This window comes from Orycteropus afer, unplaced genomic scaffold (assembly GCF_000298275.1).
Source record: "Orycteropus afer afer isolate SDZICR_OR568_19922 unplaced genomic scaffold, OryAfe1.0 scaffold00020, whole genome shotgun sequence".
NCBI classification, from domain to species: domain Eukaryota; kingdom Metazoa; phylum Chordata; class Mammalia; order Tubulidentata; family Orycteropodidae; genus Orycteropus; species Orycteropus afer.
The window spans coordinates 14717555-14738642 of record NW_006921607.1 but is presented as its reverse complement, the minus strand read 5'-3'; the positions used below and the strand labels follow the sequence as shown (position 1 = coordinate 14738642).

At 51.7% G+C, this 21088-nt stretch overlaps 1 protein-coding gene across 1 annotated transcript in view; it reads right to left on the bottom strand.

Moving 5' to 3' along the window:
* Positions 1-254: 254 nt before the first annotated feature.
* The window catches only part of VSTM2L (V-set and transmembrane domain containing 2 like), a 35272-nt gene continuing 14438 nt past the window's right edge, over positions 255-21088 (bottom strand). Inside the window, exons 2-4 of the mRNA XM_007934655.2 lie at positions 12084-12253; positions 9922-9972; positions 255-527 (exon numbers count right to left, since the gene is read on the bottom strand). Coding sequence (XP_007932846.1) covers positions 255-527; positions 9922-9972; positions 12084-12253 — 494 coding nt within the window. The remainder of the gene's footprint in view (positions 528-9921; positions 9973-12083; positions 12254-21088) is intronic.

The window sequence follows — 21088 nt, the reverse complement described above, 5'->3', positions numbered from 1 at the left end:
CTTGTTCCCAGGGCCACCTTCTCAGAGCCGGGTCACTGCAAGGGTCTGAAAAGGAAGGGTTGGGAGGCTTACATGCTGAGCAAGGAGATGGGGAGTGGGGGGCAGAGGGCCAACGTGGTGGTCACAGGTGGTCTCGGGGAAGGGGAGGCGGCTGGACCCAGGCAGTCCCATCCCCGGCGGTCCAAAGGCTCCTCATGCACGCTGTACAGTGGGAGGGGCACAGGGCGGGCAGGTGGGCAGGGCGGGGCATCAGTCTAGAGGCTGCAGGCCTCCTCGTCCACAGAGCGCTTCCGCAGCTCCTTGCCAGGCTTCGGGGGCGGCGGGGCGGGTGCAGCAGGCGGGGCTTCTGGCAGGTGCAGGACGGAGTTCTCTCCTGGCTGCACCCGCAAGTAGGCCTTGACCTTGTGGTGCCGGGCCTTGCCGTCACTGAAGTCGATGACGCGGCACTCGTAGGTACCCTCGTCCGTGGGCTTCACCCGGGACAGGCGCAGCTTGTGGGAGATGTTGCTGCCCACCACCTTGACCACCTGGGGGCGACAGAGAGACTGTGACCTGTCCGTGGGGCAGCAGCAGGAAAATGGGGAGTCCCCGTTCGTAGGGCTGGGAGGAAGCTGGCCAGAGTATATAGCATTCTAGGATCTATTTTGCAACTTCCTGTGGATCTTACTTCTAAATTAAAAAAAAAAAAAAAAAATTTAAGGAAGTTGGATTTCTGGAAAATACTATGGTGGTGATGGCAGGATTTCACCTCCCCAACCCCCGGGCCCTTCTTGATTAAAGCTGAAATAAGCCCTGCCTCCCAAAGCCCCCATCCCAATTAGACGACATAGTGGAGATCAGTCCCCAGCTGCCAGCTGGGGACCCCTGGATTTGTTCCCTGACCTGGGCACTCATTGCCACAACAGGCTCCCAGGCCCCACTGGCCCCTCTTGGAGAGAACAGCTGGCCTGTACGTGCCAAGTCCCAATCCTGGAGGGGAAGCCCGCTTTGGCTGGGTCAGGGGTCCAGGAGGAGAAAGAAGACAAGAGGAGCATTCCTTCTGTGTTTCAGGGCCTGAGCTGGGCACCTGCATGTGGGATTTCTAACCACCTTACTACTAACCGGCTCTGGCCTTCCAGGCCTTTTGTGTTTTCTCCCAAATGCCAAGCTCTTTCTGATATCCCGGCCTTTGCGACACTGGTCTGTCTGCCGGGGTGCTGTTCCCCATCCCTGTTCACCTGGTTGCCTCCCCGTCATTGTCAAACACCACTTTCGATCGCCGACCCCGTCACAAATCCCTGTGTATTTCCTTCCTAGCAGTTGTCTCAGTTTGAATCCCTTAATTTAGCTTCTGTTGATTTGATTTTTTGTTTCTCTTCCTGGCTAAACTGTAACTTCCATAAGGATGCCTACTTTATAGATGGCAAAATTGAGGCTTCCAAGGAGTGACTTGATGGAAACACTGAGTCAGAGGGTGGCAGAGCTGGGGACCAAACCCAAGCCTGACTCCTTGCACTCGAACCCTCCACATGGTGTGACAGGCCCACAGAAGGTTGCACAGAGCTGGCAGACCCTTTGCCCCTGCAAACACAAGATGATTCCCCAGGCTTCAGAAGGGAAGAGGGCAGGTGGGCAGCAGCTGGAAGCCTGGCCCACCCTGCCTCACCTTGAGCCTTTCTGGGCTGGACACTATCCCCCACGAAGCAGGAAGACATGGACTTATCATACAGCAGGAGGGACCAAAGTGGGACACAGGCAGGACTTCCCAATAGCAGGCAGTGGGAAGCTCTTCCAGGTGCTTCTCTGGGTATGAAGGTGAGAACTGGGTGTCTTCTCCACCAGGTGCCAGGCCTGGGCCCAGCAGGAGGCCCTCCTGTCCTGCAACTCCATCACCTCAGACCAAGGGCACAGAGAGGTCCTGCCGTCCCACCAGGCTCTCGGGGCAGAGTTGGGAGATGCTGTTCCAAGTGCGCAGCAGGGAGTGAATTACCTTAACATCTGTTTCCCTCACGGATATTAATTATCCTTCATTTGTCAACCCTACAAGGCGCTAATGGAGTAATAATGTGAAGCGCTGGGAGCAGACTGGCTCCCAGGGAGGAAGCACCAGGCACAGTCCGCCCTTCCACCCATGCACCGCGCCCCCCCCCCCGGGCCTAGGGAGGTTGGTACAGGAAGAACCACCCTCCCATTGCCCAGATGGGGTCACAGGCCTGAGCTGCTCTCCCTAGGGACAGTCAGTTCCCCGCCAAGCCCCGTGGACCCCTCTGCCCCCAGGCCAGCCTCTCTACCAGCAAACCAGATGTCTCAGGGGGGAGGGGACAGGGAGAACCCAAGGGGGCATTGGGAGGCTGGGTTCTAACCCTGAAATGTCACCAGCTCCCTGGCCTTGGTGGTTTGGGGCTGGATTCATCCATTTATTCTACAAACATTTAGTGAGCGCCAACCGTAGGCTGGGCACTGGGGATACAGCTCTGAACAAGGGGATCCCATTACTGCCTGCAAAGGCTTACGGTCCAGGGAGAACCCAGACCCGAAACCAATGATCAAGCAACTCAGTGAGCTGCTTTCCAGTGGCAAGAAGGGCACTGATAAACATCAAACATCAGAATGGTGATGACAAACATCAGCTCCAGTGGTCTGTGTGCTAAGGCAAGTAACAAAAGCAGTACCAACAGTAGTAGTGATGCTGTTGGGTGATGTTTAGGGAGTCCAGATCACTGGGCAATACTGTGCAAAACATCACGAGTCTTATTTAAATTTCACACTACCCCACTCTTAAGGTACCCATTGTATGAGGCTCAAAGAAGTGAAGTGATTTGCCTAAGGCTGCCCAGCTGCTGACAGTCTCCCATGACCAGTAAACTAGAGGTCTGTATTCTCACCCCCTCCCACCTCCTTCTCCAGACCTCCAAACCCTGATGCCTTGGAATTACCCAACCTCCCCACCCCAGCTTCTTGGGGGTGGGGAGCAGACTGTTGGATTCCACTATTCACACATTGTGCAAAAAAACCTCTGCAGCCCAGCCCCCAGCTCGAGTGCACAGGCCGCCAAGAGAAGTGACCCCAGGCACGGCCCAGGCTGTAAATCATAATCACCAAGTGCAGGCATCGACAGGGCTTAGCAGTGCAATTAAGCACCTAATTATGCTGAAAGAGACAAGGCCAGTCCACGCCAGGATGAGGCTCGACCCCTCCCCACTCAGCTCCTGGCCCCGGGCAGGGGCACCTCGGCCAGCTGATGGTGGGCAGCCTGGGAACCTTTTCTCCCATTTGCGCCAGAAATAATGAGTGGTGCCAACTGGAACCCATGATGCCAGCCCCTTTCCTATATACGGCCTTGTGGCTGAGGCCTAAGAGTAAGGTGGGTGGCTCCTGGGAAGGGGTGGGGAATGGGGGTCACTCTGAGCTCCACTCTATCTGTGCCTCCATCATCTCCACCCAGCTGCTTCCTCGGCCCCTCACCACGTTCAAAACCCAATTCTAAGTCTCCCCAAATCTGAGCCTCGGAAGCCCTCACCCACTCCAGCAAGATGGCGCCAAGTCACCATCCATGCTGCCTCTTCCATGCTCAACTCCCATTGATTTTCTCCTGAAACATCACTGGACTTCCCCCTCCTGTCTAGAGTCCAGATCCCCAGCACTGGCCGAGACAAGGTCCCAGCTTCTCTCATCTGGATCATCACCCAGTCTCCTCTAAGGTATCCCCTTATCCACTCTACCCCCGCCCAGTTTCTTCTCTCACGACAGCCAGACAGATCTTTTAGAAATGCTGTCTACTTAAAGCTCTTCAGTGGCTGCCCACAGTGACTGACGAGGCCCCGTGTGGTCCAGTCCCCCACTAGACCCTTAGCCACACCAGCCTCTAGCAGTTCCTCCCAACAAACACAGTGATGTACCCTCCATGTGTAACAAGTCAACTCCCAGCCACCTTCAGTGGAAACTTCAATGACACCTCCTCCAGGAAGCCTGCCCAGTTTATAGCTCTCAGAGCCCCTGGCAACCTCCCCCTTGTCACAATTGTGATTTATCACTTGTGATTATTGGATTAATGTCCATCTCCCACACTGGACTAGGAGCACCATGAGAGCAGGGCCTTGGTGTGTGTGATCATGACCTTTAACATGACCCCCAACTACGATCCACCACTCTAAGGATGTTTTAAGGGATTTCAACGGTGATGTTGCCTCCATTGGAATCTCACCTCCCTTGTGGACTCCAGAACTTAATGGCCTACATATATTGTGGATCACTGCTGCAGAAATTTTAAGACAGAAAACTCCCCAGCAGAAGATAAAAATCACAGTACAGTGTGAATCACCACTCAGCTTGTGAATCTTGGGAAGGACACAGACCCCAGGTGTTGCCCTAGTGGGCCCAGCCCTTATTCCCAACCCACTGCCACCCCACCCTCGGCTGATCAGGAAACATTGTTTCCACAAAGATGTGTAAGGCAGCCAGGTGAGGTGGGCAGGAGTTTGACCTGCAAGAGTATCGACCTTTGAGCAATTCACGGAGATTGAGGGGTAGGGGCTGCAAAGTGCTTCCTGGAGACTTCTTCCACTGTCATTGGCTTTTAGGGCTTGGCTAGAAACAGGGCAGGGGCTGGAGTGAATGAATCAGAATACTAGGCTACATGTTTGTTAGGATCAAGGCTGCTCATGACTATTTCAGACTGAAACAGGTTACATAAACTGAACCTACAGCACAAAGAACTTCAGTTAGACCTAAGGAGGGACTTACGGTGGTGAAGGCCATGCAGCACTGAGTTTCCCAGGGAGACAGATGTACAGAATTCCACCTGGTCTTAAAATTAGGAACTTGAGGACTATCTCTACTTGCAAAACTGGTTAAGGGGAAGTTAACTTAAATCTTAGCACTAAGGACTTTAGTTGGATCCAAAGCAAAACCTCCAGAACTCAAAATGGCTAATAAGCAGAAGTCTGCCTGAGGTAGAGGAATGGGGCCCTAACGGTGCACCCCTCAGCATATGCCCCCATCCAGGGGAGATGTTTGTAAGCCAGGGGTCATTCCCCAGGGCCCCAATTAAGTGGGATAATTCATGTAAAGTACTCATCACGGTTCCTGATGTATGCTCAACACTCAATAAATGGTAGCTGTTATTATTTTTACCATCCTCATTATTGTCACTGTTTCACCACAGATGCCTGTCTCCCACATACCCAATACCCCAGGAGATTCTGAGCCCTTCACTCCCTCGCCTGTTTCTACAGAGAAGTCAGACCACCTTCCACTGCTCCAGCCCCTGTGTACTGGGAATCTGTGTCTTATGATTCACAGGTTTGTGTTAACAAGTTTCCACCCTAGTGACCACTGTCATGGTCACTGCTGAATCCGTGGTACTTTATAGCTTCCAAAGTGTTTTCATGTATGTGTTAGATAATAGCTAGTGGCAGGAAGGGAGACTCAGGGAAGTGGCAGAACTGGAACCAAGACTCAGGCTCCTGGGGACACTAAGTGCTTGCCCCACTGTGTCCACATGATGCTTGATGATTCCTTCCTAACCCAGCCCTTAGCATAGCCAAATCGCAGAGTCTAAACCTTTCCAAGGTCAACATGGCGACTCCAGTAGGCCTGAGTCCCCATCCCCACTCCCAATGAACACCTCAGAACGGCCAGCACTTCCTCCCCTAGAACTCCACAGGCTCTGACACTGCCCAGCCTGGGGACATGTGCTGTTTGGCTCACATGCTGTTGTTTGAAAAATCAAATTAGTTCCCAACAGTTGAAAACCAGGAGATATTCCACTGAAATGGGGATTTTAAAAGACATGGGAATATTGGGCTTGAATTCCTGCCTGGCTCAGTTGTCTCTGTAGATATAGGGTGTGGGCTCCCCAGGTTCCCACAGTCCCCATGGGAGCTCCTTCACTCATTCACATCACCTATATACATGCATGTACAGGCGGGGACCCAAATCATGTGAGTTCATGGACAAACATCTGCATATGGGTTTACCAACTCTAGTGATGTCACTAGAAGGGGGTACAGTTAAGCAATAGGAGAGGAGCCCAGGGAACAGGCAGAGCAAGGACACAGAAACTTGGAGGCCACAGAAAAAAGTTTGCACCTTCCAGAACTGCAGGAAACCAGGGCACACATCTGTTTACAGGTGCCAGCTAACTAACCCACTGCCATGGAGTAGATTCTGACTTACAGGGACCCTTTAGGACAGAGTAGAACTGCCCCACAGGGTTTCCAAGGCAATAAATGTTTAGTGAAGCAGACTGCCTCATTTTTCTCCTGCCAAGCGGTTGATGGGTTCAAATAGCTGATCTTTCAGTTAGCAGCTGAATGCTTTAACCACTATGCTACCAGAGCTCCTTGTGCCAGCTAACTTGTTGTTGTTGTTGTTATGTGCCACCAAGTCGGACCTAACTCATAGCGACCCCTCCTTGGGTTCCCAAGGCGGTATCACTATGGAAGTAGATTGCCCAACCTTCCTTCCGAGGAGTGGCTGGTGGGTTTGAACCGCCAGCCTTCTGGTTAGCAGTCAAGTGCCTTAGGCACTACGCTACCAGAGCTAACTTAACTAACTAGGTGCCCATATTTTGTCTCTCATATTTTGTTCTCTTTATCAGGAGGAACCAGTTCTGGAGAAGAATATCATGCTTGGTAAAGTAGAGGGCCATAGTTGGAATGACACTGTCTGCACAAGTAGCTGGCTCTGTGCCTGTCTGTATGTTCCCCAACCAGACCCTCTGTTATGGATTGATTTATGTCCCCCCAAAATATGTGTTGTAAACCTTAACCTCTAGGCCTATTCACTGTGTGGATCATAACAAATTATGGATAATATTGCGAGGAATGGGAATTTCAGAACACTTAATTGTGCTCATGTGGAACCTCTATACAGACCAAGAGGCAGTCATTCGAACAGAACAAGGGAATAATGCATAGTTGAAAATAAGGAAAGTTGTGCGGCAGGGCTATATCCTTTCCCCACACGTATTCAGTCTGTATGCTGAGCAAATAATCCGAGAAGCTGGACTATATTCTGAAGAAGAATGTGGCATCAGGATTGGAGGAAGAATCATTAACAATCTGTGATATGCTGATGACACAATCTTGCTTCCTGAAAGTGAAGAAGTCTTGAAGTAGTTACTCATGTAATCATGCCTTCACTGAAGCATGGATTACAGCTCAACATAACGAAAACAAAAATTCTCACAACTGGACTATTAAGCAACATCATGATAAATGGAGAAAAAGATTGAAGTTGTCAAGGATTTCACTTTACTTTGATCCACAATCAACGCCCACGGAAGCAGCAGTCAAGAAATCAAACAACGTATTGCACTGCATAAATCTGCCGCAAAAGACTTCTTTAAAGTGTTAAAGAGCAAAGATGCCACTTTGAAGACTAAAGTGCGCCTAACCCAAGCCATTGTCTTTTCAATTGTCTCATATGTGTGTGCAAGCTGGACAATGAATAGTGAAGACTGCAGAATCGATGCATTTCAGTTGTGGTGTTGGTGAAAAATACTGAATATACGACGGACTGCCAGAAGAACTGCCAGAAGGACTGCCAGAAGAACCAAAAGGCTAGCAGTTCAAACCCACCAGCTGCTCCGAGGGAGAAAAACAAGGCAGTCTGTTTCCATAAAAATCTGCAGCCTTGGAAACACTGTGGGGCAGTTCTACTCTGTCCTATAGGATTGCTATGAGTCAGAATTTACTCGATAGCAGTGGGTTTAGCCAGAAATGAACAAATCTGTGTTGGAAGAAGTACAGCCAGAATGCTCCTTAGAAGCAAGAATGGCCAGATTTCATCTTTCATATTTTGGTCATGTTATCAGAAGGAACCAGTCCTGGAGAAGAATATCATGCTTGGTAAAGTAGAGGGTCAGCAAAAAAGAGGAAGACCCTCAACGAGATGGGTTGGCACAGTGGCTGCAACAATGGGCTTAAGCATGGAACAGTTGTGAGCATGGCATGGGACTGGGCAGTGTTTTGTGCTGTTGTACACAGGGTCACCAACAACAACAACATGAGTAAGGTTAGAATCTCATTTGCGAATGGGTTGTCTGTGTTATGTTAATGAGGCAGGACTAGTGTCAGGTGTATCTTGAGTCAATCTCTTTTGAGACTTAAAAGAGAGACAGGAGATTAGAAGAGAAAGAGTGTAAAACAGAGGCCAAGCCACACAGAGCTCTTCAAGGATCCAGGAAGCAGAAACTGAAGAAACAAGGGCTTTCCTCCAGAGCCAGCACAGAGCCAAGCTCTGAATTCAGACTTCCAGCCTCCTAAACTGTGAGAAAAGATATTTCTGTTCGTTAAAGCCACGCACTATGGTATCTCTATTACAGCAGCACCAGATACCCGAGACACCCCAGAGTCCAGCTGGTCTAGAAAGTGCAGGGAGACGGGGTGGGGGTGGGTGTGCAATCATACTGGGCACATTTATTTTATTTAACTAACTAGCATCTTCACATGCCCCTCACATGGGGCCCAGCAGCCCTGAATCCTAATCCTCTAAGTCAGATTATTCTTTTGCCTGAGATGCTCCTTAAACCCCAAACGAAATCATAGGAGAGGGAGTTACAATGAACTATTAATATACACACAGATCTCTACCTGCCCAGCTTAACTGATAGGTTTTTGGACAAGAAATGGGGCATTAGATATGGATGTGGCCATGGCAGAGGATGACAGGGTAGCTGAGAAGGGAGGTGCATCAGCAACCAACTGAGCTGGAAATGGCTGCAGTATTCAGACCTCAGCTCAGAAAGGCCCAGGCCACACAGCACAAATGATGCTTTACAGGCCCTTGCTCTCTCATCTGCCCACCTCTTGTCTGAGTGGCTGCAGAAGGCACCTCCCTGCCTCCACGCTGCAGCCTCCACACCCTGACACAGTATCCCCCATGCCTCCTCCCGGTGCCCGCTCTCTACACTGCAACCTCTGGTTTGAGGGTGTAGCTCCTCTGTGGGTCTGCATCTAATTGGCCTTGGGGTCCTGAGCTCCCCTTCAAGTCCTTGAAAAAGTACTGTGGAAGAGCTGAGCAGAAAAAAGTGCATTTGGAGAGACTACATCCACACATACACATTCATACCCCTCCGGTGCCAACACGTCCCGATAGGTTTGCTGGTCCCCTCCCAGGCTGGCCTCATGCCTCCTACACAAACCTAGCCTGGCCCATGGCACATGTGTCCCCAGGCCAGTCCGCTCTACTAAGGTACACTCTGTTGCCTCCTTTCTCCATCCTGCCTTCCTCTTCCAAGCCCAGCATTGAGTGCCCTTCTTCACAAAATCCCTCATTCCCTGAACCTCCTGGGTCTCCTGCCTCACTAGGGCTCCAGCACAGGCCAGAGGCAAGGAGCTCAGGCTTTGAAGTCAAGCGGCTCAGCCCCACCAATCACTCTCAGTGTGGCTTCTAGCAAGAGTTCTACCCCATTGAGCCTCAGTTAGCATGTCTGTCAAATGGGCAAACGCTAGCCTGTTCTCTGCTCAGTTGGTCCAGGGATAAAATGCATCAATGCATACAAAGGCCTGCCTAGTCCTGAAATCTTCAGCTATGGTCCCCCCGTCCCAGGCCTGTCAGAGTGACCATGAGATGTCATAGCAGACAGTCATGATGGGCTGGGGAAAGCCGGCTCAGCCTCATTAGATAGACCCTGTTGGTTCCCCAAGTCAAAACTGCTGCTGAGACAGGCACGTAGCATCAGGGCACACGCAGCCTTGGCCCCGACAGGCTCTGCATCTTCCCTCCTCCTGTCATTTTTTGTGCCTGTCATTCAGTGAACTTGAAAAATCTCTGGCTTTTACAAAACAGAGCAGGGCCATTTTTTTTCCCCCTTCTCTCTTCTCCTCCATCTTCTTTCCCAAGCTCCCTGCTGAACTGGACCAGGAAAAAAAAAAAAAAAAGTTACAGCTGTGTCCTCCATGACGGCCCTTGTGAGAAGTCATTGTCAAAACTCACACTTATTTTGGTCGCATCCTTCCCTGTGTCTTCCTGCTGAGATGCTTGTACCTGTGGGAAGCGAGTGGTGCAGAGAGAGAAAGAGCAGAGACAAGGCGTTAGCGCGGTAAGGGATGGGGGGAAGGAACTGGAGGTGAGGATATTGACAACAGTAATTATCCATGTTACTAGATTACCTGTAGATTCTGGCACATGAAGCTCTGGGGGCTACGGGACCTGGATTGGGGTCTCTCGGCTATCTGTGTCCCCCCAGGGGATGGGGGAGTCAGCAAAGGAAGATGAAACCCAAACAACCAAGCCCACTGCCATCGCGTTGATCCCGACTCATAGCTACCCTACAGGACAGAGCAGAACTGCCCCATAGCGTTTCCAAGGCTGCAAATCTTTATGGAAGCAGACTTTCTCCTGCAGAGCAGCTGGTGGGTTTGAATTCCTGACCTTCTGGACAGCAGCCGAATGTGTGTGTGAAAAAGCACCCTTGCATATGCTGTGCAAAAAACTAAACCGTTGCCATAGTGTCGACTCTGACAGCAACCCTATAGGACAGAGTAGAACTACCCCACAGGATTTCCAAGGCTGAATCTTCACAGAAGCAGACTGCCACATCTTTCTCCCCCAGAGCAGCTGGTGGGTTTCAATCACCGATCTTTCAGTTAGCAGCTGAGTGCCTGACCACTGTGTCACCAGGGCTCCTTGTTTTGTGCCATTGAATCGATTCCAACTCATAGTGACCCCTGGTGACAGAGTAGAAGTACCCCGCAGGGTTTTCTAGGCTGTGGTGTCTACAGAAGCAGGTCACCATGTCTTTCTCCCGCAGAGCAGCTAGCAGGGTTTGGACAGCTAACCTTTCCGTTAGCAGCCGAGGGCTTAACTATTGTGCCACCAGTGCTCCTTGGTATAGGTTAGAAGCTATTTAATGAACATGCAGCGATGTGTGATATGTCAGTGTGTGTCTGTGGAGGTGTATAAATGTATGTGTTCATACGTGATATGTATATGTTTGCTTGTGTATTTGTATAAACACCTGTATAAGAACGCAGGTGGTCTTAGTTCAGTTTTACCCAGAAGACCTTGAGACAAAGATTCAAGTGTGAGTTATTTATTTGGGAGCAGACCCCAAGAAACACCAACAGAGGAGGAGGTGAGTGAGACAAAAAAAAGGAAAGGAGTTAATAATGGGGGTTGTTATTAAGCCATTTAGGAGCTCTGGTGGCCTAGTGCCTAAGGCTAACCAGAAGGCTGGCGGTTCAAACCCACCAGCCACTCCTGGGAAGGAAGATTGGGCAATCTATTTCCATAGTGATACCAGCTCAGAAACCCAAGGAGGGGTCGCTATGAGTCAGATCTGACTCGATGGCACATAACAACAACGGCACATAACAACAACAACATTAAGCCCATTACCATGGTGGGCAGGCTTGCTCCTTACTTGACTTCTACTGAAGCTCCTAGCACAGGCTTTAGTTCCTCCAGCTGAGGGTGCAGGGAGCTGGGCTGGTCATCCTCCACCTCCTGTCAGTCATTGGCTGAGGGCTGCTCCAGTGGCTGTCTCCCCAGTCCCTCCAGCCAGCCTTGCTGACCACAGCTCCATTGTTGAAAGAAAACCCTCAGGTGGAATCGCAGGGGTTGGCTGCTGGGACTTGGGCTGGTGGCCTGGGTGATGGGGCAGTGGGTGGGGCACAACAACATGGGCTAGAACTGTTGTGTACCTCTGAGCATGCATGTGTACAGACGTACGCGTGCAGTGACAGGTATGTTAGGAGTGTACACAGCAGGCAACAATACTGCCCATGTTTACAGAGCCCTTTACAAAACAACTGCTCTGGCCACTCGGAAAGCAAATCAGGAGACCCCCCGTCCCCAAACCAGGACCCAACAGCTACCTCTCTGCACTCGGTTCCCTGCCTGTACATCGAAGGGAGGAACCTGTGGTCTTTTGGGGGCCCTTCTTGTTCCAGCAATGCCAGGTGCTCAGCTGAGCTCTGTCTCCTGTTTCCACAAATAAGCCTCAATTTAGGGATGGTGACCTCAGCTTTCCATCACTTCAATCCCCTACCCCAGGAGGAGGAAGGGCAGGAGACAGCTGGGTGCTAGAGAGACAGACAGAGCTGAAGCCTGGATCCCTCCAAAGAGTGGAGAGATACCCCCACCAAGGGCATTACCTGGTTCGAGGCCCATGCCTGCTTGTCGGTCCAGTCCCTGTGGCTGCGTACGTACCACCACTGGATCTCCAGTGAGTAGGCGGGGGAGCCACTGCCCCGGAAGGAACAGGCCATCTCCACGTCCTCACCCATCCGTGCTGTCATGTCGTGGGGCGTCTCTGTGAACAGGGCTGTGTGGAGAAACGGGGAGGATGCCCAGGGCTTAGGAAACAGCAGGCAACACCAGCAGGAAAAGGACTGACGGGTGAGGAGAGGTAGAGGAAGCAGGAATGGCTGGCCTGCAGGGTGGAGGAGGAAAGGGTGGCCAAAGCAAAGGAGGCAGGGGAGCAAGTCCTGCAGGGGTGAACAGCCTGGCTTTGGGAGGGCACGGGGGAAGCTGGGCGAGGAGGGCGGGGTGGGGGGACAGAGGGTGTGTGCAGCAGCAGCTGACAGGAGAGAGGCGTGAAGAAGTAGACTAAGGCTCTGGGTAGCTTACCAGCGAGCGGGGCCTTTATCCAGGAGCCCATTGGACCAGGGGGGACTCTAGCAAGGGACTGATGGACCAGGGAGCAGGCTGGGACACCAGGGAGCAGGCTGGGACACCAGGGGTAGCAGGCGCCCCTACTCAGACTCCCTCCTGGATTATCCCAACCCCAGTGCACTGCAGTCAATGAGACCTTTGTAAAAACAAATCTGATCCCAACACTCCCCTGCTCAAATATATGGCCCCCCAACACACCTACAATAAAATCCAGACTCCTTTCTCAGGCCCTCGGCCCTGCCCATCTCTGCCTAACTTCTTTGCAGTCTGGGAACTCACTTTCCTACCTCAGTTTTGCCCTGGCTGTTCCCTTTGTCTGGAACTTTTTTTTCCTGTGTCCCCTCTCTGCCTGGTTGGCTCCTTCAAGTCACTCAAAACCCACTGCCAGCAAGTCGATTCTCACTCACGATGACCCCATGTGTTACAGAACAGAACTGCTGTGAAGGGCTTTCTTGGCTGTAACATTTTTTTAAAAAATTTTTATTGTGATTTAGGGTTTACAGAGCCAATTCATTTCCCATACAGCAGTTGATGCACATTTTGTTTCATAACGTTGACTGCAATTCCCCACGGTGTCACGGCTCTCTTCCCACTTCCTCCCTGCAGTTCTTCCTTATATCCACCCTCCCATGCACTGTTGCCCCCCCCCCAGCCGTCTCCCTGTGCAAACACTGCCCTTCTGTCTTCCCACGATTGATCACTCCAAGGAGTGTATCTACCTGATGTAAATGTTTACCCCATATGCCTGTCTATTGTTTGCTGGCAGCCACAGCACTGAGTTCAATTCCAGACCTGAACTGGCTGTAATCTTTATGTAAGTAGATTGCCAGGCCTTTCTGCACCGGTGCCATGGGTGGGTTCAAACCACCAACCTTTAGGTTAGGAGTCAGGTGTGAACAGTTTACACCACCTAACAACAACAAAACTCAGCTCAAACATCTCCCAGCAAAGAGGCCCTCCTTGACTACCCTGAGTAGGGCCTCCCCCATAACCCACATCATTCTGCCATCATTTGTTCATTGTGTTCATTGTCTCAGCCCCGTGGTGGTGGTGGTGGTGGTGGTGGTGGTAGGGTGAAGCACACAGCTCCTGGCGCACAGTAGGTGCTACCTGTGTGTTGAATGCATGGAGGATTCACCTTCCTCTTGGAGGAGGGTGGGTGTGATGGGAGCCACACCTGCTTCCTGTCCCCCCTTGTGGCCCAGTCCTCCTCCCCCCCCCCCCAGAGCAGGCTGAGAACAAGGGTTCCATGAGGGGTTCCCCTTTTCCAGCAAGGCAGTAAGGAGTCCCGCCCCCACCCTGCCGCCTCCCACTACACCACCAGGTAAATGAAAACACAAATCCCCATTTAATATGCCCCCCCACCACCCCTCGCTACCGTATGTTCTGTCTCTAGTCTCTCCAAACAAATATTGTCCTGAGATGTAATTAGAATTCTTTCCTCTTCTCAGGAGAGATTATCTCGCCCTGGAAAGACGCCGGCAACGCGCAGGTCACCGGGGAATGTTTCTCATCTCTCAGCACCGCCCCCCACCCCGCCCATCCTTCCTGTAGCAGCTGGCCCAGGCACCCTCACCCCGCCAGCGGTGAGGGGGGTGGGGCAAAAGACGCTCCACTTTGACCCCCCGCTGGTCCTCCTGTTCCCACTCAGATCCGGGCAGGAGGAAGAGAGAGACCACTGGGCGGGGAGCAGGGTCCTGAATTGAGCCCCTGCTCTGGGCCCACTGGCGCCACGGTACTGAGCGCTTTGGGAGATCAGAGATTGACAAGCCCCTGGGTCCAGAAGCTTCTGCGATTCTTGCTTCACACACCAGGTACCCATGTAGTTTTACTTGAGCATCGGCTTTCTGGGCTAAGAGGAAGTTGGAAACATCCCTCATCCCCAATGTCAAAGGTTTATAAAACGTTTCACGGAGGCTTCCCACATACTCAGACGGTTGGAAGGGACTGACCGCTGTTCAGTAAACAAAGCCTGTTTAATCAGAATGAATAGGCTTTAAGTTTTGATTGCGGGCCGGGTGTGATGTGAGATCTGTTTACCTATAGCCTACCTGAGAGATGGCCAGTGGGGCAGGGTGGGGAGACACAGTTTGGTCTGAGTGCAGAGGGCTGGGCAGGCACAGAAGAGGCATTATACCCAGCCTGAGGCAATTAAGGGAACCTTCCCAGAGAAGACTTGCCTCCTGCCTCAGCCCAGGCTGGGGAAGGCAGTCCTGAAGGGTTCTTCTCATCCTTCTGCCCTGCAAGGGGACAGAGAGCTTCTGGCTTCCAAGGCCTCCTGGGAACTGGGTGAGTTAGTTGTAGGTGTGACCACCGGCACCATCTCCCATAGCCAGACCTTGGCCCCAAGGGTCTCTCTGATCCCCTCAGGCCCTGCCAGGAGTGGACTGAGGGAGGCCTCTCAGAATCCTGGTGGCCCCAACCTCAGTGGCGAATAGGGCAATGTGTCCACAGGACAAGAGGGAAATCCAAGACCCTGGGCATTTGACGGTGGACCTGTCTCCTTGTTCACATCCAGAGACCTGAAGACTTGCCCCAGGCCCTGCCCCCAGGAGCTCCCAGAGGAGAAGCTAGAGTATGCAGGCAAGCACCAGAGGCCTGGACTGGGAGCCAGGGATGGAGGACTGACCTCTTTCTGCCAACTGACTTGCTATGCAACCTTGAGAGACCTTCCATAGTGATACCACCTTGGAAACCCAAGCAGGGGTCATTATGAGTGGGCTCGTTATGAGTCGGGTCCGACTCGACGGCACATAACAACAACAACATCTCTATGGAAGCAGATTGCCCAGTCTTCCTTCCAAGAAGTGGCTGGTGGATTCAAACCACCAGCCTTCTGGTTAGCAGTCAAATGCCTTAGGCACTACACCACCAGAGCTCCCCTAAAGATGGGAAACTCTAATTGGCAAGAGGTTCTTCCTCCTTCTCCTAACTGTGAGTGAGGACATGGCATCAGCACCAGAAACTGGAAGGTGATCCCCATGTATTTCAATAACAATGATGATGATGGTAAAAATAATAATCTCTGAGAAAAATAGAGTGCTTGTTATATGCCAAGAACTGTGCCAAGCACATTACATACATTGTCTTATGCTCCCACCACAATGCTATGGGGTAGGTGTGATCATTATTATCCCTTTTCTCAGATGAGGAAGTTGAGGTTCAGAGAGGTTAAGTGACTTATTCTAGGCCACACAGCAAGTAAGTAGTTGAAACTGAAGCCAGTTCTAGAGAACTGTAGAGTGGGAGTCTGGAATTTCTAGACTGTCCTCCTACAGCCCTTCTGCCTGGTCTCCCACCTGTTCAGCCTTCCCTCCAGCCAACGGACTTCCGGTGTCCATGTTAACATCAACGGTGAGCTGGGGCATAAAGTTCATTTTCTCTTTGACTTCCTCCCGCCCCTGAGCCGTCCCTCCTCACTCAGGTAACTCCACAGGCAGTCTCTGGAGAGGCCAGTATAATTAGAGATTTTTGAGAAAGATGCAATTGTGTTCTCCAGCCCCAGGGCCTGAGCAGGGCTGGGCTCTCTGAGAAAACAATTAAAACGGTGTCCACAAATTAGGATTCTGCATGAGGAGACAGGGGCTTGATTGAATGCCGAATCTTCTTCTTTTCTGCTTTTAATTGGGGGAGCGATGTATTAATTAACCCCAGGGCCGGCTATCAGGGCATCATTGCTGGGAACATCTCTGTGGCCCTGGCCTGAGTGCCTGAGTGTGGTTTCTGAAAAAGGCAGGGGCTGGCCTGGACGACTTGCCTGCCCGTCAAGACCAGAGGCCTGACTTCCTAACCTTCCTGAGCTTTGAAGGTTTTGCCTTCAGGTTTGAGTTTGAATCCTCTTTTCCCTATTCCCTAGCTGTGTGACCTAGGCAAGACTCTTACCAATCTGAGCTTCAGTTTCTTTATCTGAGAAAGGGGGAGAATGAGAGGACCGATGAGAGGATTAACATGGCAGCACACTCCCTGTGCCTGGCACATAATAGCTGCTTAAGAAATGCCACTCTCTTTTCTTACTGTCTAGCTCAAAATGTTTGCCATCCAAGAAAGGTTTTTAGAGATTCTTCTTTGTACTTTCAACAGACTACTGAGTGGGCATTAAAAAAAAAAAAAAGAAACCAAAACTCACTGTCATTGGGTTGGTTCTGACTCATAGCAACCCTTCCTTGGGTTTCCAAGGCGGTATCACCACGGAAGTAGATTGCCCAGTCTTCCTTCTGAGGAGTGGCTGGTGGGTTTGAATCATCAGCCTTCTGGTTAGCAGTCAAATGCCTTGGGCACTGCCACCAGAGCTCCTTAGCATTTGCATTTCACTCATGCCTGGGCTCTGCAACCTCTCATCCATCACCTGTACTCCTCAACAGGCTCACCCCACCCAGCAGCCAGGAGGGCCCAGCAGGTCAGAGAGGCTAGTTCACCAAAGGCAGTCCAGCACCCAGCTCCCTCCAGTTTGAGCTCACATTCCCCATCCCTGACCCACTGGTCCAGCCCCAAATCTCCTCTCTCCTTCAGTACAGCTCCCTCCCTCCCAATCTTCAAATACCTGGTTTGCAGCTGCCTCCTCCAGGTAGCCTGCAGGGATTGGCTCCCAGCCCATTCATGTCTCTCCCAGATAGAGATCAAAGCTCCCCTTAGGTACTGGTGGCAGGGGAAGATCCTAGTCAGGAACACCAAGGCAGACCTGAAGCCATAGGGAGGCCATGGTGGGATGGGCAGTATGGAGCAGAATGCCTAGGGGCTCCAAGACACATTGTTAGGATGTCAGTTGGGAAACTGCCAGGCCTCAGGGTCAAGTTCAGACTCCCAGGCTGGGCATCCAGAGCCTGCAGGCTCTGGCCCTGTCCCTCCTGGTCATTTACATGTGTCCCCTGGGAGCTCTGGTGGTATAGTACCTAAGGTATTTGACTGCTAACCAGAAGGCTGGCAGTTCAATCCCACCAGCCACTCCTCAGAAGGAAGATGGGCAATCTACTTCTGTAGAGCTACCGCCTCAGAAACCCAAGGAGGGGTCGCTATGAGTCAGATTTGACTCAACGGCAGTGAGTTTGGTTTGGTTTCTTGGGTCACAGCCTGCCAGTTCCTAGAATCCCAGCTCACAGGGGGCCCTCTACTTAGGGACACCCTCTTTAGGTTGGAAGTCCTCCTTGATGCCCCCAGTGGTCTCTGAGTCTTTCTCTCACTACCCCCAGGAGTGTGTTAAATGACAGGTATTGGGGTGTCTGTGTCTCCCACAGCTCGGAAGCTCCCCCAGGACAGGGTGCCTGCCTTGCCCAGCGTGGCATAGCACCCAGGGTATGCTATCAGACATGTGCTGAGGGAATGAATGAAGTGAGAAAGAAAGGTCAAAGAAAACCCAGAGGATTTAAGTTAGAAACTGTAAGGAAAAAACGAGAGGCAGAGTGATCATTCATTCATTCATTCAACATTTATAGGCTACCGACCATGTGCCAGATTGGAGGACTGTGCAGTGAGAGCAGGGATGGGAACAGACATATTGACAATATGGACACAGGCAACACGGGAGATCCTAAGTCAGGTGACAGCAGGCCAGCCTCCTCCTCCTGCCTCCTGGCCCTCACAGCCACTGGCCACCTGAGCCCAGCCTGCCCACATAGACCCATGGGGGAACACCCAGCCAGAGTAACAGGCAGCCTGGAGACTCCACAAGATGGCCCATAAAGCCTCTTGTGAAATTCAACCAAGAATGAAACAGGTGATAAATAAAGGCCAGCAATGCCCCCTACCCCCTGCGGCCATGGACCAGCCCCAGCAGCCTGCAGGGTCATCTGATTGGAGGCTCCCAATACTCCAGGAACTTGATGTGCCTGATCCCACAAAACACTCACAGCAACTTTGCAGGGCTCAGATCCTCTTCCCTTTGTTACAAATGGGGAAACTGAGGCTCAGAGGCGTATGGCACAAGGCCACATGGCAAGTCAGAGGCAGGAGCAGGGATTTGAACCCATGCCTTGGAACTCCGTGATCCAAACGTTTCCCCTGTTCTCTGCTGCCGCCACTGCTGCAATAACGAAGACAGGGTCTATGGGGTGTCCACGGCCCTGCATCCCCACCAACACCATGTCCATCCACATTTGAGAAACCGCAGCTCAGAGAACTTGGGGGTTATCAGGGCCAGTCCCCTGCCTTAGGGCCAAAAGAAGGTACTGCACACAGGACCTTACCTTATTCTCCCAAAGACTTGAGGAGGGGGCTTCTGTTTGCACGTGTGCACATGCGCCGCGTGCGTGCCCTCACGCACATACGCACACACGCACACACACACACACCCTCTCACAGAGGGGGTTGCAGGCTCACAGAGGCGGGTGCTTGAGATCACAGTGGGAAGGACTAAGCCAGAAGTCTACCCCAGCACTGACTGCAAAATTGCCCAACCAAAGCCCAAGTCCTCCCTAAAGGTCCCTCCCCTTTAAGCTCTAAAAAGTGTGATTCTATGGGCACTGTTTCCAGAGAACCCCTCTGCCCAGCTCAGCTGGGTGCTGGCACTCCAGGGGCATGGCACGAGGTTGGGGGAAGGCCTGCTGGCTACCCCCTCATCTCCCAGGGAAAGGGCTGCAGAGGAGTGTTTAATGAGGCTCCAGCTCACCTGCCTGTAAATCTCACCTGGCTTCTGAAATCAGAGGATGTAAAACCTCCACAAGGGGAAAATTCAGGTAAAGGGAATGGAAAGGCCTGTGGGCTGAGAGGGCCGGCTGCGGGGAGGGGGCTGGGCAGGACAGAGCCAGGGAGCCTTCTCCCGGGGGTGAGTGCTGCCCAGGGGAGGCACCCAGGGGTTCTCTTTGTTGCCTCCTGGGCAGCCCCTGGCACCTGGCAAGCTGCTTGCAGCAAGAGGGACTGAGGTATGAGTCCATGAAGACTGTTAGATGTGGAAATGAGTGAGCAAAAGTGGACAAGCTCTCCTCCTCTCAGGAAGGAAGGTGTTTTCTAACAACTCGAGGAATTGCAGGATGGCTTAGTGGGAAGAGCGGTCCCCACTGCCGGAAGAACGAAAGAGATCAGCCTTGAGGGAGTCCCTTCCCTGGGCCAGGCCCCCAAGATGTTTCAGACCAGCTCCTGGCCCTTAAGTCCAGCAGAAGGACAGAGACACAGACCTGTGACTGTTGCACAGACATCCAGGACTGAGCTTGGACCCGCCTGCACAGCTGTTCAGGGTGTGCACTATTTATTTATGTGGTGGTAGTGCCCCTTGTACAGAGCACAGCTATTTGCAGAAGCTCCGGACAGAGGTGTGAACCGTGGGAGACCCTGTGGAAGGGCAGGCACACATCCACCTAGAGAGTCAGGGAGGGCTTCTAGGAAGAGGGGATAAACTTGGACTTGAGTGTGCAGTCAGGGGAACTCAGAGCAGGATGACACATCCCAGAGAGAGGGTTTCCCAAGGCCAACCTTTTGGGGACTACCTTCCCCATTTCTGCAGAATCCTCATACCACCTGTACTATTATTTACTTAATATTTATTTTCAAAGCATCTTTCCCTTTTTACTTTAATAAATTCAGCTTAAAAAGGAGACTTTTATTACTGCCATAAACGGAAAATCAGCATCACTTGCCATAAATAGAGGGTAACTGTAAAAATAAACACTATGAAAACCAAACAGCGTCTGTAAATTCTAGCCAGGGAAGGTTGCCTGCTGAAGGGGCCGAGTTTCAGTCTCCATTTTCTCTCGTTAACCAGGGCCACTGGAGAGGGTTAGGCGTTAAATCCAGACCAGCACCCAGCTGAAACTTCCCTCTTGACCGGAAGAGGCTGGGGGCGCCGATCCTCCTGAAGGATGGGAGCCAGTGGGCAGCCACCTCCACCACCGCCACCGGCCCACATGGCTGGCTTCCTGTGCCCATGAACACAATCCTAGATCTCCCCTTCTAGGCCCCACCCCCAAGACTTTGCTCGTGCTCGACCTTCTACTCGGAAGCCTTTGCTGGCACTCACCCATCAGAATCCTACTAATTCTCTAGTCCAGCTCACGGGGCAGCATCCTGTCTGATTCTCCTTAAGATTCCCTGGGCCTTGCACATGGGGAACTCGCCAGTTGCCATTGAGCCAGTTCCTATTCACGGTGACCCTATGTGTGTCAGAGTAGAACTGTGCTCCAGACGGTTTCCAGTGGCCGGTTTTCTGGCAATGGATCACCAGGTCTTTCTTCCCAGGCGCCTCCAGCTGGTCCAGAACCTCCAAACTTTCGATTAAGCAGCCGACTGTGTTAACAATTGGCACCACCCAGGGACTCCATAGGAAACTTCATTTAAATTGCCTGCTTGTAGAATGAATGAACAAAGACATGAACAGAGGACTCCCTTCTGGTCTGTGTTGCTCAAACCGGGGAAACAACTTCCTAAGGCATTGGATTCACTCAAAAAAAAAAAAAAAAAAATTGGGAAAGAAGATTATTTTTGTATAAAAACAAACATGAATATATTATGGCGTAGAATACAGAATTCATGAATTTTGGATAAATAGGAGACATCAAAG